Raw genomic sequence first — 25,186 nt, 5'->3', positions numbered from 1 at the left:
GTGATGCTCAAGTAGTTTGGAAGCAAATGGGAGCAAAGATATGGGGAGGTAGCGGGACATAGCACTCGGATCAAAGGATGGCTTTTTGAGGATAGGTGTGATTGTGGCATGTTTGAAAGCAGAGGGAAAGGTACCAGAAGTTAGTGACAGATTAAAGAAATGGGTTAGGGTTGGGATTATTGTAGTGGTGAGGTTGGGGAGGAGGTGGGATGGGATGGGGTCAAGTGCACAAGTGGTGAAATGTGATTTGGAGAGAAGATGAGCAAGCTGTCCTTCAGTGATTTTGGAGAGGGAAGTTATGGGGTTAGGGCATTGGTCTGGCATACAAAGGGGTTGTGGTGGTCGGACAACTGTCATGTCGGACACTGTTCACACTAGGGCATCCGACAGACAGCGGTAATTCCACATTTGTCCACTATACGCTCAGTGGCGCCGGCTAGATTTTATCCAGGTTATCCAGGGTTAATCTGGCTGGTAATCTTGTTGGAGGTTGGCTCACGCCCGTGGCCTTTAAATAGTCATTCTGGACTTTGGGCATCGCCGATTATAGCTTGTGTCTTGTGCCTGGTGATCTCGGTCTGGAGTGGTGGTCTAGGAGTTGAAGTATCGTATCTGGTGGTGAATTATCCTTTGTCATATTTCTCCTTCCTATATCTGTGTTTATTTTTGCCCTGTGCACATTATAGTGTTTTCCTGTGTGTCTGCGGCATGGTGCGTTTTTGGTTTTCTCTGTCTGTACTTTCTGTGTAGGTTGGTGTGTGGTCTTATCACTGGGTGGCGGGTGGAGGTTTCAGCATAGGGCTGAAACAGGAGTCAGGGTTAGGCCTGGTGGCCCAGACAAGCACACCATCAGTGTAAATTCTGGGAGAGGGACAGACAGGGTTTTCCCTAGTCTGAGGGATATCGCAGGAGCCTGGGTAATCAGCTTTAGTCTACCCAATACCCAACAACAAAGACTTGCCTTGTTTGGTCTATCTTATTTTTGAAGTGCGTGACAAAGTGCTCAGCAGAGATTAAGGAAGTCGGAGGGGGCAGCGGTGGATGGAGGAGAGAGTTGAAAGTGTTGAACAACTGTTTGGGGTTGTGAGATAAAGAAGATACAAGGGATGTGAAATATGCCTGTTTAGCAGAGGTGAGAGCTGATTTGAATGCAAGTGTTGCTCGTTTGAGTGCAGTGAAATCATCTTGCAAATGCATTTTCTTCCAATGCCGTTCTGCAATTCTGGATACTTGCCAAAGCTTTTTAGTGATGTTATTGCTCCAGGGTTGACTATTGATTCGTCGCACTCTGCTATGTATGACAGGGGCGACCGAGTCGATGGCTGATGCCAGAGTGGCATTGCTGAAACTAGTTGCAGTGTCTGTGTTGTGGAGTGAAGCTATGGAGGACAGTGGTTGAATAGAGTCAGAGAGTGTGCGAGGGTCTAGATGTGCGAGGTTTCTGTGGGTGTGTGCATATTGCCGGACATGGTTGACAGGTGTGGAGGACAGTAATGAGAAAGTGAGTAGATGGTGGTCAGATAGAGGGAGCAGGTAGGTTGTGAAGATAGGGAGTTGAAATGGGTGAAGACCAGGTCTAATGTGTGTCCATCTGTTTGGGTGGCTGAGGAGGACCACCGAGTAAGTCCAAAGGATGAAGCTAGGAACAGGAGTTTGGAGACTGCTGACTGGTGGGTGTCAATGGGGATGTTGATGTCACCCATGATGATGTGGGAATGTCAGCAGACAGAAAGTGAAGGAGCCAGGTGGAGAATTGGTCAATAAAGGCAGTGGTCGGGCCTGGAGGTTGGTATATGACAGTCATTTGGAGGCTGGATGGAGAGTAGATATAGACAGAGTGGACTTCAAAAGAGAGGGGAGGATAAAGGAGGGTAAAAGTGGAATTGGGTAAAAGGAGAAGGCCGACTCCTCCACCATGTCTGTTGCCAGGACGAGGAGTGTGGGTGAAGTGAAAGCCACAACATAGCACAGCAGGGGAGGCTGTGTCAGAGGGTGTCAGTCATGTTTCAGTGAGGCCCAGGAAGGAAAGATTATGAGAGGTAAAGAGGTTGTGAATCACGTGGAGTTTATTGCAGATGGAACTGGCATTCCAGAGTGATCCAGAGAGAGGGAGCAGGGTGGTGGGCATCAAGGGTAAGGATTTGGGGTAGGCAAGATTTCAGGTGTTTATGTTGGGTTGGGAGCGATCGAAGGGGTAATAATGGGAGGTATGAGATGTGGGGGTCAAGGATTGTTGCCAGCAGTGATAAGAAGCAGAGAGAGACAAAGTAGGTGGGAGAAGGAGAGTGGGTGGCTTGTTTTGTGTTTTATTAGGAGAGATCTGAGGTTGAGGTACAAGTCAGCGGAGGAGGTCAGGTGGGGAGGCAGGAGTTAGGAGAGATTGTTACTTGGTTAGAGGGGGCTGGGGTTTGGAGATAGCGAAGGAGAGTGAGGAGTAATGGAGCCAAAACTGTTAGGCCGGCTTCACACTCAGCGTATGAAAATACGGTCCATATATTACGGCCGTAATACGCTGAAAAGTCCCGAAAATAGTGGTCCGTAGCTCCTCCGTAGGCAGGGTGTGTCAGCGTTTTTTGCGCATGGCATCCTCCGTATGTAATCCGTATGGCATCCGTACTGCGTGGTTTTCTCGCAGGCTTGCAAAACCAACATACCACTATAGAAGTGATCCATGTGTCCCAAAAAGAAAAAAAATATATATATACTGTCTATATATATATATATATATATATATATATATATATATATATATATATCAGTAGACACATATATGTATATATATTAATATTTATTCTAGCGCTATACAGCTTGAAAGCCGGTAATTCAATTACCGGCTTTTTCTTTCTCCTTCCTAAACCCGACATGATTTGAGACATGGTTTACATACAGTAAACCATGTCTTCTCTCCATTTTTTTTGCAGATTCCACACTACTAATGTCAGTAGTGTGTATCTGCAAAATTTGGCCGTTCTAGCTCTTAAAATAAAGGGTTAAATGGCGGAAAAAATTGGCGTGGGCTCCCACGCAATTTTCTCCGCCAGAGTAGTAAAGCCAGTGACTGAGGGCAGATATTAATAGCCTGGAGAGGGTCCACGGTTATTGGCCCCCCCCCGGCTAAAAATATCTGCCCCCAGCCACCCCAGAAAAGGCACATCTGTAAGATGCGCCTATTCTGGCACTTGGCCACTCTCTTCCCATTCCCGTGTAGCGGTGGGATATGGGGTAATGAAGGGTTAATGCCACCTTGCTATTGTAAGGTGACATTAAGCCTAATTAATAATGGAGAGGCGTCAATTATGACACCTATCCATTATTAATCCAATTGTAGTAAAGGGTTAAATAAAACACAAACACATTATTTAAAATTATTTTAATGAAATAAAAACAATGGTTGTTGGAGTATTTTATTCTACGCCCAATCCAGTCACTGAAGACCCTCGTTCTGTAAGTAAAAAAACATAATAAACCAGCCTGGGAGCTTTCTAGGTAAGTTCCCACGATCTATGAACAGCCAGCAGAGGGCGCCTCACCGCAAATGAAGCTAAATATAGATCATTGATCTATATTTAGCCTCATTCCCCGGGGTTTTGCAGCAAGGAGCAGCCTGCATTAGCGGAACTCCTTGCTGCAAAATGTTTTAACCCCTTCAGAAGGATTTACATCGTTGGACGTTACAGATCTGCGGAGGTTAAGTATATTGTTGGTTTATTATGTTTTTTTATATACCTATTCTATGTGTACACATTTATTCTACCTATTGGACTGTAAGCTGTCAGTGTGATTTTACTGTACACCGCACTGAATTACCGGCTTTTCTCTCTAACAGCGCTGCGTATTTCTCGCAAGTCACACTGCTTGTCCGTGTGTAATCCGTATTTTTCATGCTTCCATAGACTTTCATTGGCGTATTTCTTGCGCAGTACGGTGACAAACGCAGCTTGCTGCGATTTTGTACGGCCGTAGAAAGCCGTATAATACTGATCAGTAAAATACGGCAGATAGGAGCAGGGGCATAGAGAATAATTGTGCAGTATTTTTTGCGAGTTTTACGGACGTAGTTTCTGCACTCTTACGTCCGTAGAACTCGCAAGTGTGAAGCCGGCCTTAGAGCGTATGTCAACATGATGAGAGTAGGTGTGGTGGAAAGGGAAAGAAATTTCCCTTTCCATTGCCGCATTGAACTATAACGGCAGCGTCTGCCGGTAAAGTTCAAAGCAAATGATGGAGGAGAGAGGATCACCTGACTCTGTCTCCCATCATTCCGCACTATGCCTCTGACACTGCCGCTGCGGGTGCGCAATGACATCTTCACGCACTCGCCGTGTGTCAGGCAGTGCAGTGGCAGCCGCCAAGATCGGAGCAGGGAGCAGCGCGCAAAGTGGGCATGTTGAGAGGTGAGGAGTGTTTTTTTTTGTAACTATAACAGTGAGTACTGGATTATGGGGCCATTCTTGGGGGAAGGGGGGCTGTGCTGTATCCTACATGTCTGTGCTATATACTACATGGCTGTGTTATATACTACGTGGGCTGTGCTATATACTATATGGGCTGTTATATGCTACGTGGGCTGTGCTGTATACTACATGTCTCTGCTATATAATACATGGCTGTGTTATATACTATGTGGGCTTTGCTATATACTATATGGGCGGTTTTATGCTACGTGGGCTGTGCTATGTACTACATGGCTGTTCTATATACTACATGGGCCGTGTTATATACTATGTGGCTGTGCTATATACTATATGGGCTGTTATATGCTATGTGGGCTGTGGTATATACTACATGGCTGTTCTATATACTACGTGGGCCGTGTTATATACTACGTGGGCTCTGTTATATAATATGTGGCTGTGCTATATACTATATGGGCTGTTATATGCTGCGTTGGCTGTACTATATACTATGTGGCTGTGCTATATACTACGTGGGCTGTGTTATATACTACATGGCTGTGTTATATGCGATTATGAATCGTGGTATGTGTTAAAGGGGGGCCCACTAAGACTCTTTCGCCCGGGGCCCTCAAAAAACTGGAGCCTGCCCTGAAGACGGATACAGGGTGAGAGGGATCAGGAAAGATGGGTGATGGTGATGATATTACAGCCAGGGGACATACCAGGAATAGCAGACGGATACAGGGTGAGAGGGATCAGGAAAGATGGGTGATGGTGATGATATTACAGCCAGTGGACATACCAGGAATAGCAGACGGATACAGGGTGAGAGGGATCAGGAAAGATGGGTGATGTGTTGTGAATTCTGTGGCTGAATTCACTCCTGTGGTCACAAGTGGTACTGCAGCTTCTGAGCTTCCTCCCTCAGGTGTTCTGGTGAGCTCGTTGGCTGCTTTGTTATTTAACTCCACCTGATTCTGTCTTCCTTGCTCCTTGTCAATATTCCAGTGTTGGACCTGAGCTTCTGGATCTTTCCTGTGGCCTGCTGCTCTGCTTAGATAAGTGTTTCTTTGCTTTTGTTGCTACTTTTTCTGTCCAGCTTGTCTATTCGTTTTTGCTGGAAGCTCTGAGACGCAAAGGGTGCACCGCCGTGCCGTTAGTTCGGCACGGTGGGTCTTTTTGCCCCCTTTGCGTGGTTTTTTGCTTTAGGGTTTTTTGTAGACTGCAAAGTTCTCTTTGCTATCCTCGCTCTATCTAGAATATCGGGCCTCACTTTGCTGAATCTATTTCATCCCTACGTTTGTCTTTTCATCTTGCTAACAGTCATTATATGTGGGGGGCTGCCTTTTCCTTTGGGGTATTTCTCTGAGGCAAGTCAGGCTTGTTTTTCTATCTTCAGGCTAGTCAGCTCCTCAGGCTGTGCCGAGTTGCATAGGTAGTGACAGGCGCAATCCACAGCTGCCTTTAGTTGTGTTTAAGATAGGTTCAGGTATTGCGGTCTACAGAGATTCCACGTCTCAGAGCTCGTTCTATTGTTTTTGGGTTATTGTCAAATCACTGTGTGTGCTCTGATTGCTGGCACACTGTGTCACTGGATTGCCTAGATAACAGTACAAGGAGCCAACCTAATGATTCTCAATAGAGGGAAAAAAGAAGTTCTGACATCATTTTTTTTTCTCAGCTCTGTGTTCAGTCTTTTTTTTCCCCTAGACATTTGGGTGTTTCAGGACACAGGTGTGGACATGGATATTCAGGGTCTGTGCTCTTCAATGGATAATCTCGTTACAAATGTACAAAGGATTCAAGATACTATTGATCAGAAATCTATGTTAGAACCAAGAATTCCTATTCCTGATTTGTTTTTTGGTGATAGAACTAAGTTTCTTAATTTCAAAAATAATTGTAAGCTATTTCTGGCCTTGAAACCTCATTCTTCTGGTAATCCTATTCAACAGGTTTTGATTATTATTTCTTTTTTGCGTGGCGACCCTCAGGACTGGGCATTTTCTCTTGCGCCAGGAGACCCTGCATTGAGTAATGTAAATGCGTTTTTCCTGGCGCTCGGATTGCTTTACGATGAGCCTAATTCAGTGGATCAGGCTGAGAAAAATTTGCTGGCTTTGTGCCAGGGCCAGGATGATATAGAGGTATATTGTCAGAAATTTAGGAAGTGGTCTGTACTCACTCTGTGGAATGAATCTGCGCTGGCAGCTTTGTTCAGAAAGGGTCTCTCTGAGGCTCTTAAGGATGTCATGGTGGGTTTTCCTATGCCTGCTGGTTTGAATGAGTCTATGTCTTTGGCCATTCAGATCGGTCGACGCTTGCGCAAGCGTAAATCTGTGCACCATTTGGCGGTATTGTCTAAGATTAAACCTGAGCCTATGCAGTGCGATAGGACTATGACCAGAGTTGAACGGCAAGAACACAGACGTCTGAATGGTCTGTGTTTCTACTGTGGTGATTCCACTCATGCTATTTCTGATTGTCCTAAGCGCACTAAGCGGTTCGATAGGTCTGCCGTCATTGGTACTGTACAATCCAAATTCCTTCTGTCCATTACCTTGATCTGCTCTTTGTCATCATATTCTGTCATGGCGTTTGTGGATTCAGGCGCTGCCCTGAATCTGATGGATTTGGATTATGCTAAACGTTGTGGGTTTGTCTTGGAGCCTTTGCGGTGTCCTATTCCGTTGAGAGGAATTGATGCTACACCTTTGGCCAAGAATAAACCTCAGTACTGGACCCAGCTGACCATGTGCATGGCTCCTGCACATAAGGAAGTTATTCGCTTTCTGGTGCTACATAATCTGCATGATGTGGTCGTGTTGGGGTTGCCATGGCTGCAAACCCATAATCCAGTATTGGATTGGAACTCTATGTCGGTATCCAGCTGGGGTTGTCAGGGGGTACATGGTGATGTTCCATTTTTGTCTATTTCGTCATCCACTCCTTCTGAGGTCCCAGAGTTCTTGTCTGATTATCAGGATGTATTTGAAGAGCCCAAGTCCGATGCCCTACCTCCGCATAGGGATTGTGATTGTGCTATCAATTTGATTCCTGGTAGTAAATTCCCTAAAGGTCGATTATTTAATTTATCTGTGCCTGAACACTCCGCTATGCGCAGTTATGTGAAGGAATCCCTGGAGAAGGAACATATTCGCCCATCGTCATCACCACTGGGAGCAGGGTTTTTTTTTTGTAGCCAAGAAGGATGGTTCGCTGAGACCATGTATTGATTACCGCCTTCTTAATAAGATCACTGTTAAATTTCAGTATCCCTTGCCATTGTTATCTGACTTGTTTGCTCGGATTAAGGGGGCTAGTTAGTTCACTAAGATAGATCTTCGTGGTGCGTATAATCTGGTGAGAATCAGGCAAGGAGATGAATGGAAAACTGCATTTAATACGCCCGAGGGTCATTTTGAGTATCTAGTGATGCCGTTCGGACTTGCCAATGCTCCATCTGTGTTTCAGTCTTTTATGCATGACATCTTCCGTGAGTATCTGGATAAATTCCTGATTGTTTACTTGGATGACATTTTGATCTTCTCAGATGATTGGCACTCTCATGTGAAGCAGGTCAGAATGGTTTTCCAGGTCCTGCGTGCTAATTCTTTGTTTGTGAAGGGATCAAAGTGTCTCTTCGGTGTGCAGAAAGTTTCATTTTTGGGGTTCATCTTTTCCCCTTCTACTATCGAGATGGATCCGGTTAAGGTCCAAGCCATCTAGGATTGGACTCAGCCGACATCTCTGAAAAGTCTGCAAAAATTCCTGGGCTTTGCTAATTTTTATCGCCGCTTCATCTGTAATTTTTCTAGCATTGCCAAACCATTGACCGATTTGACCAAGAAGGGTGCTGATTTGGTTAATTGGTCTTCTGCTGCTGTGGAAGCTTTTCAGGAGTTGAAGCATCGTTTTTGTTCTGCCCCTGTGTTGTGTCAACCAGATGTTTCTCTTCCGTTCCAGGTCGAGGTTGATGCTTCTGAGATTGGAGCAGGGGCGGTTTTGTCACAGAGAGGTTCTGGTTGCTCAGTGTTGAAACCATGTGCTTTCTTTTCCAGGAAGTTTTCGGCTGCTGAGCGTAATTATGATGTGGGCAATCGAGAGTTGCTGGCCATGAAGTGGGCATTCGAGGAATGGCGTCATTGGCTTGAAGGAGCTAAGCATCGCGTGGTGGTATTGACTGATCATAAGAACCTTACTTATCTCGAGTGTGCCAAGCGCTTGAATCCTAGACAGGCCCGTTGGTCGTTATTTTTTGCCCGCTTCAATTTTGTGATTTCGTACCTTCCGGGCTCTAAAAATGTGAAGGCGGATGCTCTGTCTAGGAGTTTTGTGCCCGACTCTCCGGGTTCATCTGAGCCGGCGAGTATCCTCAAGGAAGGAGTCATTGTGTCTGCCATCTCCCCTGATTTGCGGCGAGTGTTGCAAAAATTTCAGGCGAATAAACCTGATCGTTGTCCGGCGGAGAAACTGCTCGTCCCTGATAGGTGGACTACTAAAGTTATCTCTGAACTTCATTGTTCGGTGTTGGCTGGTCATCCTGGAATATTTGGTACCAGAGAGTTAGTGGCTAGATCCTTCTGGTGGCCATCTCTGTCACGGGATGTACGTACTTTTGTGCAGTCCTGTGGGATTTGTGCTAGGGCTAAGCCCTGCTGTTAACGTGCCAGTGGGTTGCTTTTGCCCTTGCCGGTCCCAAAGAGGCCTTGGACACATATTTCGATGGATTTCATTTCTGACCTTCCTGTTTCTCAAAAGATGTCAGTCATTTGGGTGGTCTGTGATCGCTTTTCTAAAATGGTCCATCTGGTGCCCTTGGTTAAATTGCCTTCCTCCTCTGATTTGGTGCCTTTGTTCTTCCAGCATGTGGTTCGTTTGCATGGCATTCCTGAGAATATTGTTTCTGACAGAGGTTCCCAGTTTGTTTCGAGGTTTTGGCGAGCCTTTTGTGGCAGGATGGGCATTGACCTGTCTTTTTCCTCGGCTTTCCATCCTCAGACTAATGGCCAGACCGAACGAACCAATCAGACCTTGGAGACATATCTGAGATGTTTTGTTTCTGCAGACCAGGATGATTGGGTGTCCTTTTTGCCGTTGGCTGAGTTCGCCCTTAATAATCGGGCCAGCTCGGCTACCTTGGTCTCTCCATTTTTCTGCAATTCTGGGTTCCATCCTCGTTTCTCTTCAGGACAGGTTGAGTCTTCGGACTGTCCTGGTGTGGATTCTGTGGTGGACAGGTTGCAGCAGATCTGGACTCAGGTAGTGGACAATTTGGCCTTGTCCCAGGAGAAGGCTCAACTTTTCGCTAATCGCAGACGCCGTGTGGGTCCCCGACTTCGTGTTGGGGATCTGGTTTGGTTATCTTCTCGTCATATTCCTATGAAGGTTTCCTCTCCTAAATTTAAACCTCGTTTTATTGGTCCATATAGGATTTCTGAGATTCTCAATCCTGTGTCTTTTCGTCTGACCCTCCCAGACTCCTTTTCCATACATAATGTATTCCATAGGTCGTTGTTGCGGAGATACGTGGCACCTATGGTTCCATCTGTTGAACCTCCTGCCCCGGTTTTGGTGGAGGGGGAATTGGAGTATATTGTGGAGAAAATTTTGGATTCTCGTGTTTCTAGACGGAAACTCCAGTATCTGGTTAAATGGAAGGGTTATGCTCAGGAAGATAATTCCTGGGTTTTTGCCTCTGATGTCCATGCTCCAGATCTTGTTCGTGCCTTTCATGTGGCTCATCCTGGTCGGCCTGGGGGCTCTGGTGAGGGTTCGGTGACCCCTCCTCAAGGGGGGGGTACTGTTGTGAATTCTGTGGCTGAATTCACTCCTGTGGTCACAAGTGGTACTGCAGCTTCTGAGCTTCCTCCCTCAGGTGTTCTGGTGAGCTCGTTGGCTGCTTTGTTATTTAACTCCACCTGATTTTGTCTTCCTTGCTCCTTGTTAATGTTCCAGTGTTGGACCTGAGCTTCTGGATCTTTCCTGTGGCCTGCTGCTCTGCTTAGATAAGTGTTTCTTTGCTTTTGTTGCTACTTTTTCTGTCCAGCTTGTCTATTCGTTTTTGCTGGAAGCTCTGAGACGCAAAGGGTGCACCGCCGTGCCGTTAGTTCGGCACGGTGGGTCTTTTTGCCCCCTTTGCGTGGTTTTTTGCTTTAGGGTTTTTTGTAGACTGCAAAGTTCTCTTTGCTATCCTTGCTCTATCTAGAATATCGGGCCTCATTTTGCTGAATCTATTTCATTCCTACGTTTGTCTTTTCATCTTGCTAACAGTCATTATATGTGGGGGGCTGCCTTTTCCTTTGGGGTATTTCTCTGAGGCAAGTCAGGCTTGTTTTTCTATCTTCAGGCTAGTCAGCTCCTCAGGCTGTGCCGAGTTGCATAGGTAGTGACAGGCGCAATCCACAGCTGCCTTTAGTTGTGTTTAAGATAGGTTCAGGTATTGCGGTCTACAGAGATTCCACGTCTCAGAGCTCGTTCTATTGTTTTTGGGTTATTGTCAAATCACTGTGTGTGCTCTGATTGCTGGCACACTGTGTCACTGGATTGCCTACATAACAGTGATGGTGATGATATAACAGCCAGTGGATATACCAGAAATAGCAGACGGATACAGGGTGTGAGGGATCAGAAAAGATGGTTGACGGTGATGATATTACAGCCAGTGGACGTACCAGGAATAGCAGACTGATACAGCGTGAGAGGGATCAGGAAAGATGGGTGATGGTGATATTACAGCCAGTGGACATACCAGGAATAGCAGACAGATACAAGGTGCGAAGGATCAGGAAAGATGGGTGACGGTGATGATATTAAAGCCAGTTGACATACCAGGAACAGCAGACAGATACTGGGTGAGAGGGATGAGTAAAGATGGGTGATGGTGATGATATTGCAACCAGTGGACATACCTGAGGATGAAGCAGATCGATTGTCAGATTGGTAGCAATAATGCATAGTAATAAAAATAAAGCATCTATAGCAGGGGGTTATGTTTCTGGCATATTTCTGCTGTTATTCTTTTAGAGCCATCCTTATAGAAACAGAACATGGTCAAGACAGAACTATGACCTATGGTATATATCAGTAGCCACAGGCTGTTGGGGCATGAAGGTCTGACTAGTTTATTTTAACCATAACCCCAAACTTAAAGGGGTTAACTGCTACTAGAAGAACCCCTTTCTCATCCTGAATGTTTGCTCCTGTTAAAGTAAAACCCTTTTATACTAGCCAGCACCAGTCCAGCAGTGTCAGCACTTGCATTTCCAGGGCTCACATAAGCCCTGTGCTCATGTAAGCCCTGTGCCTAATTAGCTCTTGAGTCACTGGCCTCACTTCCGGACACATAAATAATCAAGAGGAAGTTAACGGACAGCCACAGCACTCACTTTCTCTTGATAATTTATATATCCAAAGGTGGGGTCAGTGGCGCTAGCACTGATTGGGCCCCGGGCTTGCATGTCGTTGCAATCTCACGTGAGCCCATTGAGAGAGAGTGTAGACTGTGCCTGAATGGGAGGAGAGTATAATTGTTTGTTTGGTTTGTCCCCTCCACTCATTAATAAAAAAAAAATCAGGGCGAAAAGGGGCTGTCCTAGTAGTGGACAACTTCTTTTAATGTTAAACCAAGAAATATTTTTGCGTAATGAAAGGCACTTCCAATTATACTACTCCTACAAACAAAACGGAAGTAAATGCTGTAGTAGAAAAATAAAACGTATTTTTATTGAACATATACATACAATACATTTAAAAGTAAAGAGGGATACAATACAAAATAGCTGCTAACACAGTGCATTGCACTCCAAACAATAAATAGTTACCAGTTCAAAAATTGTATGTAATCATAAGAACTGTTCAGCCCTATCAGCCTATCAGAAAAATGTAAAACATTAATACAACCCGATGCAAAGCTCCAAGGCTGGGTAAAACAATAATAAATAATTTAAATTAATAGTGAGGTAGTTCACCCAAGCCAGGAGACAGGACAAAAGGCTGCCCTTATTCCATAAAAGGCAATGAAACTGCACAGTACTTAATAATAATCAAATTAGTGACATACTGCCACATGAAAGTGCTCAAAATACTGTAATACTCAGTATAAAGTCCAGACCAAAAGTTGGTAGCACAGTGCCCTATAAATAGTGCTTAAGCTGCAAGGTACAGAAATAAGCAATTCAAGAAATTAGAATAAAGTGCCAAGTGACAAGGATGTAGCAAATAGCCAATACTAGCGGTTAATGCAGAGTGCTGAAAATGGAGGCAATACATTACCTGTGATAGCAGCGCAGAACCCCGATGCGCGTTTCGCGTTTAGCTTCTTCCTTGGGGGAATTTGATATGATAACTCGCGCGTCGGGGTTCTGCTCTGCTATTACAGGTCATGTATTGCCTCCATTTTGAGCCTCCCTTTGTCTGTATTTTCAGCACTCTGCATTATATATATATATAGTTATTAAGGTTGAAGGAAGACTTTAAGTCCATCTAGTTCAACCCATAGCCTTTAAAAGAAGTTGTCCACTACTAGGACAGCCCCTTTTTGCCCTGATTTTTTTTATTAATGAGTGGAGGAGACAAACCAAACAAACAATTATACTCTCCTCCCATTCGGGCACAGTCTACACTCGCTCTCAATGGGCTCACGTGAGATTGCTACGACATGCAAGCCCTATGAATTTAAATGTATTGTACGTATATGTTCAATAAAAATATGTTTCATTTTTCTACTATGGCATTTACTTCCGTTTTGTTTGTAGGAGTAACTTCTTTTAATACTTTGACTTTTATACTATACTGTAGGAATCTCTAAATCAGTTCTACTAAATATTTGTTGTCTTGCTTGGTTTCTATATTTCATTGTAAAAAAGACTGCCCCCCAACCTCTGTATGCAAATGAGGGGAGTTTGGGGCCTACGGTCTTCTGTCTGTAGTGGCAGTGCGGTGTCCACAGTTGAGCCATTGATGAGAGCACATAATGACATGCTGTGAATGAAACTTCTGTGTCCTTGCAGAGGTGAAGAGCTACTGATTGTCTTTAGCACTGTTAATGGAGCGCCCCCAGACACAGGGCCGTGGGTTACTCGGTACCGGTCCTCTCTGTCTTGGTTCTAGGGTTGTCACGGTGGCGGTGGCTGGACCCGGTCTGTGACCCTGCTAAGGGGCTTACAGTGAAAGGTGATGAAAGTTTGTGTTAGGGCTAGCAGAACGCACCGAGTAAATAGAGATGTTTATTGATATTGGTGCGTTCGCAGCCAGGGGTCCACCATGCAGGAGTACCTGCTGCTAGCAAACGGCGGAGCTATATGGCGGTATAGACTAACTCAGTTAATTCACTGAGTAGCCGTGAAATGAAAGCACTGTGCCCTGTTAGACTCCACAGAGGCACAGGCTAACTGCCCAAACAGAGAGCAGTCAGTGGTCACACAAACACACAAAACTCCTCGCCGGAGGAGCCAGCATTCTAGGGGCTTATTTCAGCCGGGTCCCTGAATACACTCAGACTCAATCTCCTCGCCGAAGGAGCCAGCATTCTAGGGGCTTATTTCAGCCGGGTCCCTGAACACACATACATGTGACCACACTGGCGCAAAGCACATAACATAAGACAATACTAGCGCATGGCCGTGCGGTCATGCGCAGTTTATATAGTTGCAGCACAGGAAGCTGCTACCGAAGTTTTTGCCCTTCCAGAAGGACCAATGGAATGTACTGCAGCACCTGAGCATGTGACCGAACATGTGGCCTTCGACCTCCAATGGGAGACCCTGCCCTGGGCATGCTCAGTGTGAGTAAACAAGGACTTAGTCCCAGAGAGGCTCGCTCGCCGCAGATCAGTGCAGGGTACCATAGGAAAGCCAGAAAAGGCAGTAGTGACCCTATGCACCGAATCAGCCCCAGCGAGACGCTGGGAGCGACGTCTCCGCTGAGCAGAGCCCACTGCGGCCGATACCGAATGGGAGACCGCAGCAGACACGGATCGAGATTCCCCCTGTGCAGCAGAGGAAACTCGACTCCTAACAGTTTGTCAAGGTTTCGTGACGCCACCTGTGGTGTTCAGTCAGGGTGACCGATGCTGCTTGGGTCCCCACTGGGGTGGTGTTATGGCAGCTAGATGGAATACCTTCCCACAGGTGAAGTATATCCCCAGGGCTTCCCAGTAGTGTAGGTGGCGATGATGTGCGGCGCAGTTAATAACGAGGACACAGGGTTGCAGTCTCTTTACCTTTTTACTGATGACTTCGGGATCCGCAATCCAGAGCACTGCTAACAGGGCTGGCTGAGACCGGCCGGTCCGAAGGCACATCCAGAGTTCCCTTTGTAGGTGGAAATCGGTGTCTACCAACTAGCGCCTGTGTGTTATAGTCCTTCCCTGCTGAGCACCACGGGATAGTCCTCACAACTCTCATATAAGTTCTTTCTCTTCTCCATCCCCCAAGTTTATCTAGATAGGATGCACCCGTATGACAGGTAGGCTCGGAGCTATTCTGGGACCCTAGAGATGCCCCTCTCCACGTTTGCCCCCTATGTCTGCTTAGGTGATTTAAGGTAGACAGCCAACCTGTAATCAACTGTCCTGCCGCTGTTTGAAGTAATGCTTGGAGTCAGTTACTTCCTCGGCGTTCCGGCCACCGGCTACGCGCCTCAGTAGGATGTTGCCGATCTCGGAGCACGACTCCTACTGGTTCTCCTTTGTGCTGTGATCTCGTTTCTCACTTCTCCACAATATCCTTCACTTCGTGTCCTTTCTTAGGATGCCGCCGCAAGGTAGTGCAGGCGCGGCTCCGTCACGTTCTGTCCTTTCTGCTAGGTACCTGCTAGGAACCCACCCCTGACAGGTCCTCCCTGGAGCTCTCACAGGCTGCGTTCTGACTAACTTCCTATCCAACCCCCAGTTTTACCAGAGTGTGAGGAGTGGCCTAATACATAGTGCCTTTTGCTCCCCCTGGTGGCCGGAGTGTGAAGTGTAATGTGTGACTGTGATACCTGGTCAGGTGAACTCCTTTAGTGCAATCAGACATAACATCATTCCCCTTAGTGGCAGAGCGACATTACTGCAATGACCAGGACTCTGGGGCGCTGCACTAAGATATGACAAGCGGTTCTGCACGAAAGCTGCATTTTCATAGGGTCATTGTGTGAGCCAATTGATGGCTCCTGTCTGCGGCCACCGCTTGATAATATATCACAGATTGGAACCAGCAATGACACTGAGAATGACTAGGGTAAAAGATTGAGGTAAAAAGTGCAAATTGCCTCTTGAGAGAGAAAACAGACTTGAATTCTATAGCGCCACCTGTTGGAAGTAGCGATCCTACAAGTCACAATCAACCCTTTCACGAGTCTTGCAATATGACTTAGGATAAATGCTAGGCTACAGTGTCCGTTCTGATTGAGTTCAGGCAGAGGTTGGTTGAGCACTGTCAATTACGTCATAACGAAGTGCTTAGCATGCCAATTGAGGGGGTGAAATGATGCACTGAGCTTTTAGTCACTCAAAGGGTGCACCCAAGACCCTGTTTGCATAGGAAATTATTTTTTTTTATGCTATACTATTATAATCTAGCCTACAGGTATGAATTGTATAGGGGCCACTTACCCTACATTCCCATATAAGTGGTTTAACAAGCATGTTGGGGGTGACCAGCTTAATAGTATTACTACCTCATAGTATTATCTGTCTCATGTTTTAGAGAAAATTTTAAAATGTGGTTTCTGCTCTCAATTTTTCCCTCAACACTTTCATACATGACAAAGCAGGATAAAGACTGCACTGATCAAGGTGAGAAGACGCAGTCATTGCATGTCATTCTATGTCTCATTTTATGTTCAGATTTTTATGATGCACTTTGCCAAGTCATTCTTAAAGTTTAGGAAGGTAGATACTGCAAAAAAGACACTCCTAACATCAGTCATAGTTTTCATACAACACAAGTCATAGTTTTCGTGAATATGCAATACAATCGAAATAATTGAAAATGTGACTGGAACACGAACAGCCAGATACATAATGTGAGTTTATTGCTCTTTTAATTACAGTAATTAAAGGAAATGCAATTCTATGACAGGTGGAACAACAACACAGCTACTCCCATCATTGCATAACTAGTTGTGAATGCACACATGCTAGTGACTTTTTAAAGTGTATGAGGGAGTAATGAAAAGGTTATATTAAAATACCACCAACCTGTGGCCATACCATACACACCAAACACACCGTGAAAATTTGTTATAGGGATGAGTGCTCCTATAATGATTCCTAAACAGGTGCCTGCCTATCTGCGGGGGTTGTCGCCCTAGGGGAAACGTTGTGGCGCCCCCGCTCTACGATGGCTGGCCCTAGGGTCCCTAGATAAACCCTACGGGTCCAATTGTGTCCCACTACCCAGATATTTAGCTGAAGCTGCCCCTGACAACTAGACATAGATCACTCCTATATATAAGGAATCCTAATCCCCACACCATGCTATAAAACAATAGAGAACATGTAAATAGGCATAAGACAGCAATTATATAGATTCAGCACAATAGCTGTCAATGTTGCACCCTGTGCACAGTCATAGACTTCTGTATCTCAAATACCTTAACATTCCAATTTGCACAGATAATGGTACAAATAATAGATATACTCCATCATGCAATTAGTACCCCTCTATGATATACTGTGCAGGTGCTGTAATGAGTAAAATGATAAGTTCAGATCCAGTAGAGTACTCATCTCAAGCATAACATGCCGTCCGCCTCTCATAAGTACCGCCTCAACGCGTTTCGCCCCTCTGGCTCATCAGGAGGCCCGATACCATAACCTGCATCCCGATGGTATGTGATAAATCTATATAATATAATCATGTAGTACAAACACAGGGCAACAAAAATATTGATGATTAACTCCAGTTTTTACTTTTTTTTATTTCAAATCACAGCTGTCCTCCAGAAGATTTAGATTGCTGGCGATCAGGGTAGTGAGACCCCCGGCGGATTGGGTATGACATCATGCAGAAGCTCAGGGCTTCTGCGTGCTATTTTCAGCAATTGGTTGTGGTCTCCATCCCTTGACTGCCACCCACCTAAAGGGTATTATGGAGGACTGAATCTGGACCTACTCTTTAACAATTTAGCCTTGCAGTCAAACCAGAACAGAATGATAAAGTAAAACAAGGCTATATATTATAGAACACAGAGGAATATGAATGATGCACAACTCGTTTTATGTAAATTGTGGATACATGATAGAACATGGCAAGAGGGTGTCTGTATCTCATTCATCATTCTCATTAACTTGTTAAGTTGGAAATGAAGGATGTTTTGATGTGCAAAAAATAAAAAAAATAAATTCATGAAGGGCAGGATAAAAATTAATGATACTTGTAATAACCTGATTTAGATATTGATTAAATAAAATGGCAATCTCCAGATCATAATTGTATTCTAGATCAATCTCTACAGACTGGAACAACTTTGTGCTGTCATTGAGTACATAGATAAAACAAGCCAGCATGTACGATCACGTCCATGGAATGGAACCATTATCTTGGGCAAGTGACATTGTTATAAAATAAAACTCTTGACTCTGAACTGATTGTAAGGTTCTATGGATGTGATCATTTTTAGTCAAAAAGAAAGCTCAAATTCTACTTGGATTTTAATTGGGTCTGTAAAGCGAATCTGTCAGCAGGATTGTGCACAGTAACCTACACACACTGTCAGGTCGGCGCCGTTATACTGATTACAATGATACCTTGGTTGGTGAAATCCGTCTTGTGGTTGTTGTTTAATCTTTATTTTTAGTTGTGAGTTAATGATATGCTCGTGCTCCGATGCAGCCTGTAGGGGTCTTCATGTGGTGCTCTGCTTAGGTATTCATAATGCAGACTGCTGACGGCGCTGATAACGGCACCGACCTGACACTGTGCACAATCCTGCTAGCAGGTTCTCTCTAACCCCTTCACGACCTTGGGATTTTCCGTTTTTTGTGTTTTCGTTTTTTGATACCCTTCTTCCAGAGCCATAACTTTTTTTTTATTTTTCTGTCAATATGACCGCATGAAGGCTTGTTTTTTGCGTAACAAGTTGCACATTTGAACAACATCACTATTTTTTTTAAAATCAAACGCCATTTTATTTAGCGTCTCCATTTTTGAGTATTTGTGGCTGTGTGAGGACTTATTATTTGCGTACCAAGCTGACGTTTTTATTGATACCATTTGGGGCTAGATACTGTATGAGGTTTTGATTGCCTGCTATTGCCTTTTATTGCAGTGTTGCAGTATCCAAAAACACTTAATTATGACGTTTTTTTTTTTCTTTCTTTCTCGTTATGCCTTTTAGCAATCAGATTAATTTAGTTTATATTTTGACTGGGCGTTTCTGAAAACAGAGATAGCAAATATCTATATATATATTTTTTTGTTTTACTTCGAATGGGGCAAAAGGGAAGTGATTTGAACTTAATATTTGCTTTTTCATTATTTTTTTTTCAAATGTTTTCTACATTTTACCTGCTTCAACAGCCTCCTTAGGAGAGCTTCAACCCCGCTAGGTAAAATCATCATCTGAAATCATTCAAACAGGTCAGGAATGACCAGCACGGGGGTCTTCTGCAGGCGCATGGTTTTCATGCTAACTCATGTGCCAGGGGCACCAATGGGCGGTGGTTGTGACACGCTTCCGGCATGATCATGTTACATGCCGCTGTTTAGAGATTGACAGTGGCATTTACCATGTTAACAGCCGCATTTGGACTGTGATTCCACCAGTGGCTGTAAGGGGCACATGACAGCTGATCAAATCAGCTGTCTTTTGCTGAAAAAGGTGCGGGCTCAGCACCAGAGCCCGCATCTTTCTCAGCACATGACGGCTGGAGTATACATGACCTATGATGTACCTATAGGTCGTGAAGGGGTTAAGTGCCCCACCGCAAAAAAGAAGAACTTTTTAGTGTATATAATTTATTTTAGTGCAGTTAAACATACAGGACTGTGACCTACAATAACAAAGGCTTAAGATGAGTTTCCAGTTAATTAATTAATTTGGGCATTGCTTCTAGACCATATGCTTGACAGCTAGAGTCATGCCAGCATATGTTCTGTATTCCAAGAATTTGATCGTTTATATGGTATTAAACTCTGATCACAGTGTTATTCGGAGTGTTAGCTTAGTCTGATCAGATTCTCTCGAAGGAGAGAATCATAGCACAGGTGAGGAGAAGATGGAGAACAAAGTTCCTCCATCTTCTCCATTGTCAGTGCGTGGAAATCTGATGTCATTCAAGTGTAGTCCAGCGTTATCCAAGCACCCACAGACTTGAACAAGTGAGTAGCTTCCATATTCGGAGTGAAATCTCAGCAATCTTAGCATGCCACATGTTTTTTTTGTTGTTGTTTTTTTTTATTCTTCACTGACATTCGGTCAGTGTGGGGTGGTTGAGGGGGGAAAACAGGTCACTGCACTACCCTATTAAATAACATTGGTCCAAATACCATCCCATGTACAGTATATACTTGTGTGAATCTGTAAAGTAACACTGCAGACAAAACTAATTTAACAAGGTTCTGCTTATTGCAAGGTCTGAGGGGTCCATTTATGATTGAGGTAATCTTCTTTGATCTACTGTGTCTCTCATGGATCCTCCAAGTCACCCACTAGTTATAATAGTGTCTCTGCTTTGGCCATCATTTTTGTTTGAGCAGACCTACTCGGTATGGATATACTGTATGTATAGTATAACTGATCTTATGTAAAATATTGTGCTTTCTTTTTTTGTTGCTGTTGTGTAGCATTGCAGCTGCAAAGCACCAATGTCCAGCAAAGGAAAAATGCATTGGCACACCGAACCAGTGAGTTTATGAGCAAAAATCTCATTGTGAGGAGAGGAGAAGAATTCACTATTGAACTCACATTCAACAGACCAGCGCGGTCTTCAGACAATATCAAATTAAACATGACATCAGGTAAAAATTTAATTTTAGCTTTTTAGTTTTTTTTCAATGTTCAATTCTGTAAAGTCGCAAATTCATAATGTAATAGCAGCTTTAAGACAAACATTAAGTTTATAATGGGAACCATTGTCTTGAAATGACTTGGGTCCATACTTTAAAAGTAATGAAATGAGTATATATACTGTACGTTGAAGGTAATAGCCTGGATATATTTATTAACAATGGTGGGTTGGGTCTGCACATAGAAAGTAATGGTCCATGTCAATAAATTAGGTTTACACAGTGAAGGTAATGATCTGCATCTACTCATGGAGGCTAATTCACTCCCCTGCTTCCCAGAGCCATAACTTTTTTATTTTTCCTTCAATATGGCCATGTGAGGACTTATTTTTTGCGGGACGAGCTTTACTTTTGATCAACATCATTGGTTTTAGCATGTCATGTACTAAAACATGGGAAAAAAAATTCCAAGTGCGGTGAAATTGCAAAAAATGTGCAATCCCACACTTGTTTTTTGCTTGGCTTTTTTGCTAGGTTCACTAAATGCTAAAACTGACCTGCCATTATGATTCCTCAGGTCCTTAAGAGTCCATAGACACCAAACATGTCTAGGTTCTTTTTTATTAAAGTGATGAAAAAAAATTTCCAAACTTTGCTAAAAAAAATTGCGCCATTTTCCGATACCTGTAGCGTCTCCATTTTTCAGGATCTCGGTTGGGTGAGGGCTTATTTTTTGTGCGCCGAGCTGACGTTTTTAATTATACCATTTTGGTGCAGATACGTTCTTTTTATTGTCCGTTATTGCATTTTAATGCAATGTCGCGGCGACTAAAAAAACATAATTCTGGCGTTTTGACTTTTTTCGCTACACCGTTTAGCGATCAGGTTAATCCTTTTTGTATTGATAGATCGGGCGATTCTGAACACGGTGATACCAAATATGTGTAGGTTTGATTTTTTTTTTTTTTTATTGTTATTTTGAATGGGGCGAAATTGGGGTGATTTGAACTTTTATATATATTTTTTTTCATATTTTTTAAAACTTTTTTTTTTTAACTTTTGCCATGCTTGAATAGCCTCTATGGGAGGCTAGAAGCTGGCACAACTTGATCAGCTCAGCTACATAGGATCGAAGCTCAGATCGCTCCTATGCGGCTGAATTCCTGCATTGTTATGAGCGCCAACCACAGGATGACGCTCATAGCAATCCGGCATCAACAACCATAGAGGTCTCAAGGAGACCTCTGGTTGTTGTGCCGATGCATTGCTGACCCCCGATCACGTGACAGGGGTCAACGATGCGCTCATTTCCGGCCCGGTCGCCAGAAGCGGGAGTTAAATGCAGCTGTCAGCGTTTGACAGCGTCATTTAACTAGTTAATAGCGGCGGGTGAATCGTGATTCCACCCGCCGCTATTGCGGGCACATGTTAGCTATTCAAAACAGCTGACATGTCCCGGCTTTGATGCGGGCTCACTGCCAAAGCCCGCATCAAAGCAGGGGATCTGACCTTGGACGTACTATCCCGTCCGAGGTCAGAAAGGGGTTAAGGTATATATACCCTCTTTTAACCCTGCTGTTCTGTTGGTCAAAAATGACCGACTTTGAACTTCAATATTCTTTAAAATATTCAAGATGCGGCTCTGAAACCCGTGGCCGACCGACCCATCCTCATTTAAGTCAATCAACCACAAGTTTCAGAACCGCATCTTGAACACCCCAAAAAATACCAAAGTTCAAAATAGGTCTCCCCAGACCGAACAGAACAGCAGGGTTAAGATAATAGCTCATATCAAAACATTGGACCTAGTGACCCTAATCTATGTACTGAAGGCAATAGCCCTAGTTTACACACTGGGCTTGTAATACAATACAGGAAAGGGTTTGGTTTAGATCTACACATTGAGGGTAATGGCCATTGGTGTCATTATGAAAGCAATGGCCCAGAAGCGTAGCTAGGGGTTTGATTTACAGAAACTTCTGAGTGGGCCCCTAACCAGGTAACCCTGATTACAACTATGGTGGCGCAACCTAATGATGGATGTAGGAGAACCTCAGCAGATGACAGAGCTGTTACTAAAAAACACTATACAAAGAACAACACTGATATACTGCTATATGGTGACCATATAGTTGTACATACCAGGCCTGGAGAGCGTATAAGAGATCAGAGTACAGCTATTGATGGTGACTTAGAGCTCACGTTCTTTCTGATGGAGCCATTCAGTTTTTCTCGTCTTTTCCATCTGGCCCAGACTGACATGACAATTTCTTCCAGCCAAGAGTCGTCTGCAGAGATTACAACAAACGCAAATTTGACTTCTCACATTTCAGACACCGTCCTCATCTATCCCCAACCTGCGCAAACTCCTCATCCTGCTGACACCCCAATGCTGAGCCGCTGTTGCCATATGTGTCCTTATTACTGCACCTGCTGGGTGGTACTATGTGCCATCGATCCCCTTTCATTGCACTTGTAAAGTATGTCAACAAAAGTACTCTGCAAACATTAAGATATTCCTACAGTGAATTCCTTCACAGTACCCTCCACATGCACAGCATGATGATCCTACTGAACCCCACCCTTTAACTCCCCTAGAAAAGTATGGCAAGTATGAGCCTGCAACTGTGACCCCCACACAGTCCTCCATGCAATATAATGGCCCCCACACAGCCCTCCACGCACTATAATGTACCCCACAAAAACCTTTGCACTGTTTAATTGCTTTTATACCGTTTAAAGGCTCCCACATAGCCCTCCAAATGTTATAATAGACCCCACATAATATAGAATATAATGCACCCCGTAGTTATCCAAACTTCTTGCAGTTGTTGTCCTCTGTTGGATTTGAACCCAGGACCCCAGTGCTGCAATGCTGACGTGCCAATCACTGATTCACCGTGCTGCCAATGCTTTCAACTGCATCTGCAGATGCCAATACAGCTGAACTTGGGGGCAGGGTTGTATCTACGCGCTGCGCATGCTTATATGGTTAAAAGTAGCATAGCTCTGGGTGAGCCCATCAGAGTGTGGGGCACAGTGCGGCTGAACACCCGCCCCCCTACCCTGTAGCTACTCTACTGAAGGGCCAGGGTCTACACATTTTGAAGTAATGGCATGGATACACACATTGAAAATCTACACAATGAAGGTAAAGCTTGGGTATGCACATTGAAGACAATGGGTGGTACCATTATTTAAATCAAGTGGGTATATTAGTTTATTAACGGTATTTTGCATTTTTCTCTAAACCTTTTTGTAGGATCTATAAATATAGACTTGCCAATTATAATTCCTAGTCCTAGCAATGGAGTGCCCTGGAGTGCAAGCAGTACCCAGAAGACGAACACATTGACAATCACCATCAACTCCCCCGTGAATGCAGTTATTGGAAGTTATGCAATGACACTGAGTTTCTCCAGTGGATCGGGTACCACTTCAGAAAGTCTAGGACATGTATATGTGCTTTTTAACCCTTGGGCTAAAGGTATTGTTATATCTGCAATATATTTAACTAATCAATATAGTGTAATATACAATACATGTTGTTAAGAGAAGTTGTCAGCAGGTTTTAGACATGTAATCTGAAAGCACCATAATGTAGCAGCAGAGACCCTGATTGCACAGATGTGTAACTTACTTGGCATTGTTTTGCAATTTCAATCCAGTGTTTTACCAACAGTAAATTATCACTACAGGACAAGCTGCCTCGTGCTTCCTAGTCCAACCACACCCTCAGCACTATTCAATGTACACAGAAAGCTGGGGTTTGGGAGAGGATATAAACATATCAACAACGGAGCTCTGCAAGATCTGCAGCAAAGAAAACTGTGACTAAGGCCGGGATCACACACAGCGAGATACGGCCGAGTCTCGCAGGTTAAAAACAAGCTCTGACACCTGCACTCCGGAGCGGAGCATGCAGCCGCATAGCAATACATGGAGCTGCAGGCTCCGCTTCGGAGTGCCGGTGCCAGAGCTTGTTTTTAACCTGCGAGACTCGGCCGTATCTCACTGTAGTGTGACTCCGGCCTAAGTGAGACATCGCTGGAATTGGGGTCTCATTACATGGCAGAAAAGTTGCTCACAGTTTCCTTTTTAAAGTTGCCTACAAATGTTTCTTCCTATAATAAATTAATGATAGTGTTACAGGTAGAATTGAACTGTAACTTGAGGTTACTGGAACTAGTAGTAAAATCTGTAATGGGGTCCCTTATCTTTTTACCAATTTATATAAATGTCCCTACTTGCAACCATATATCTGCATTGCATGTTTACTATAGATTGATATTCGTATAGTTTGGACTGTAGGTTGGAGCAGTCAACTCCTGTCTCCAAGTGTTCCTTGCTGTGGTGCTTGGAAGGAGAGAGGAATCAGTAAGCGGGGTTATTTTAGGTTACTGAACAAGCCCACACTTTGCATTATGAAGTGCACTTGTTCCTCTTAAAGCAATAAAGCCAGTTTTGCCAAGCCTTACATTTACTGTGAATTTCATGCGAGGAGCTACAAGTAGGGTTGAGCGACTTTTACTTTTATAGGATCGGGTCGGGTTTCACGAAACCCGACTTTTTCAAAAGTCGGGTCGAGTGAAATCGGCCGATCCTATAAAAAAGTCGGGGTCGGCCGAAACTCGAAACCCAATGCAGTGCATTGGGTTTCCAATGGTTCCCAGGGTCTGAAGGAGCGGAAACTCTCCTTCAGGCCCTGCGATCCATATTTAAGTGTAAAATAAAGAATTAAAATAAAAAATATCGCTATACTCACCCTCGGACGCGCCCTGGTACTAACCGGGAACCTTCCTTCCTTCGAATCAGCGCTTGCAGGACCTTGCGGTGACTTCGCGGCTTGTGATT

At 44.2% G+C, this 25,186-nt stretch overlaps 1 protein-coding gene across 3 annotated transcripts in view; it reads left to right on the top strand.

The window, feature by feature from the left end:
* Positions 1–25,186, top strand: part of LOC138665079 (protein-glutamine gamma-glutamyltransferase E-like) — a 159,635-nt gene that overhangs the window by 89,460 nt on the left and 44,989 nt on the right. For all 3 annotated transcript variants that reach the window (XM_069752247.1, XM_069752249.1, XM_069752248.1), the window contains 2 exons: positions 20,171–20,344; positions 23,595–23,819. In XM_069752247.1, the coding sequence (XP_069608348.1) occupies positions 20,171–20,344; positions 23,595–23,819 (399 nt within the window). The remainder of the gene's footprint in view (positions 1–20,170; positions 20,345–23,594; positions 23,820–25,186) is intronic.

This window comes from Ranitomeya imitator, chromosome 2 (assembly GCF_032444005.1).
Source record: "Ranitomeya imitator isolate aRanImi1 chromosome 2, aRanImi1.pri, whole genome shotgun sequence".
Classification (NCBI taxonomy): domain Eukaryota; kingdom Metazoa; phylum Chordata; class Amphibia; order Anura; family Dendrobatidae; genus Ranitomeya; species Ranitomeya imitator.
Note: the sequence above shows the minus strand (reverse complement) of the source record. Positions and strands in the feature narration are given on the sequence as shown.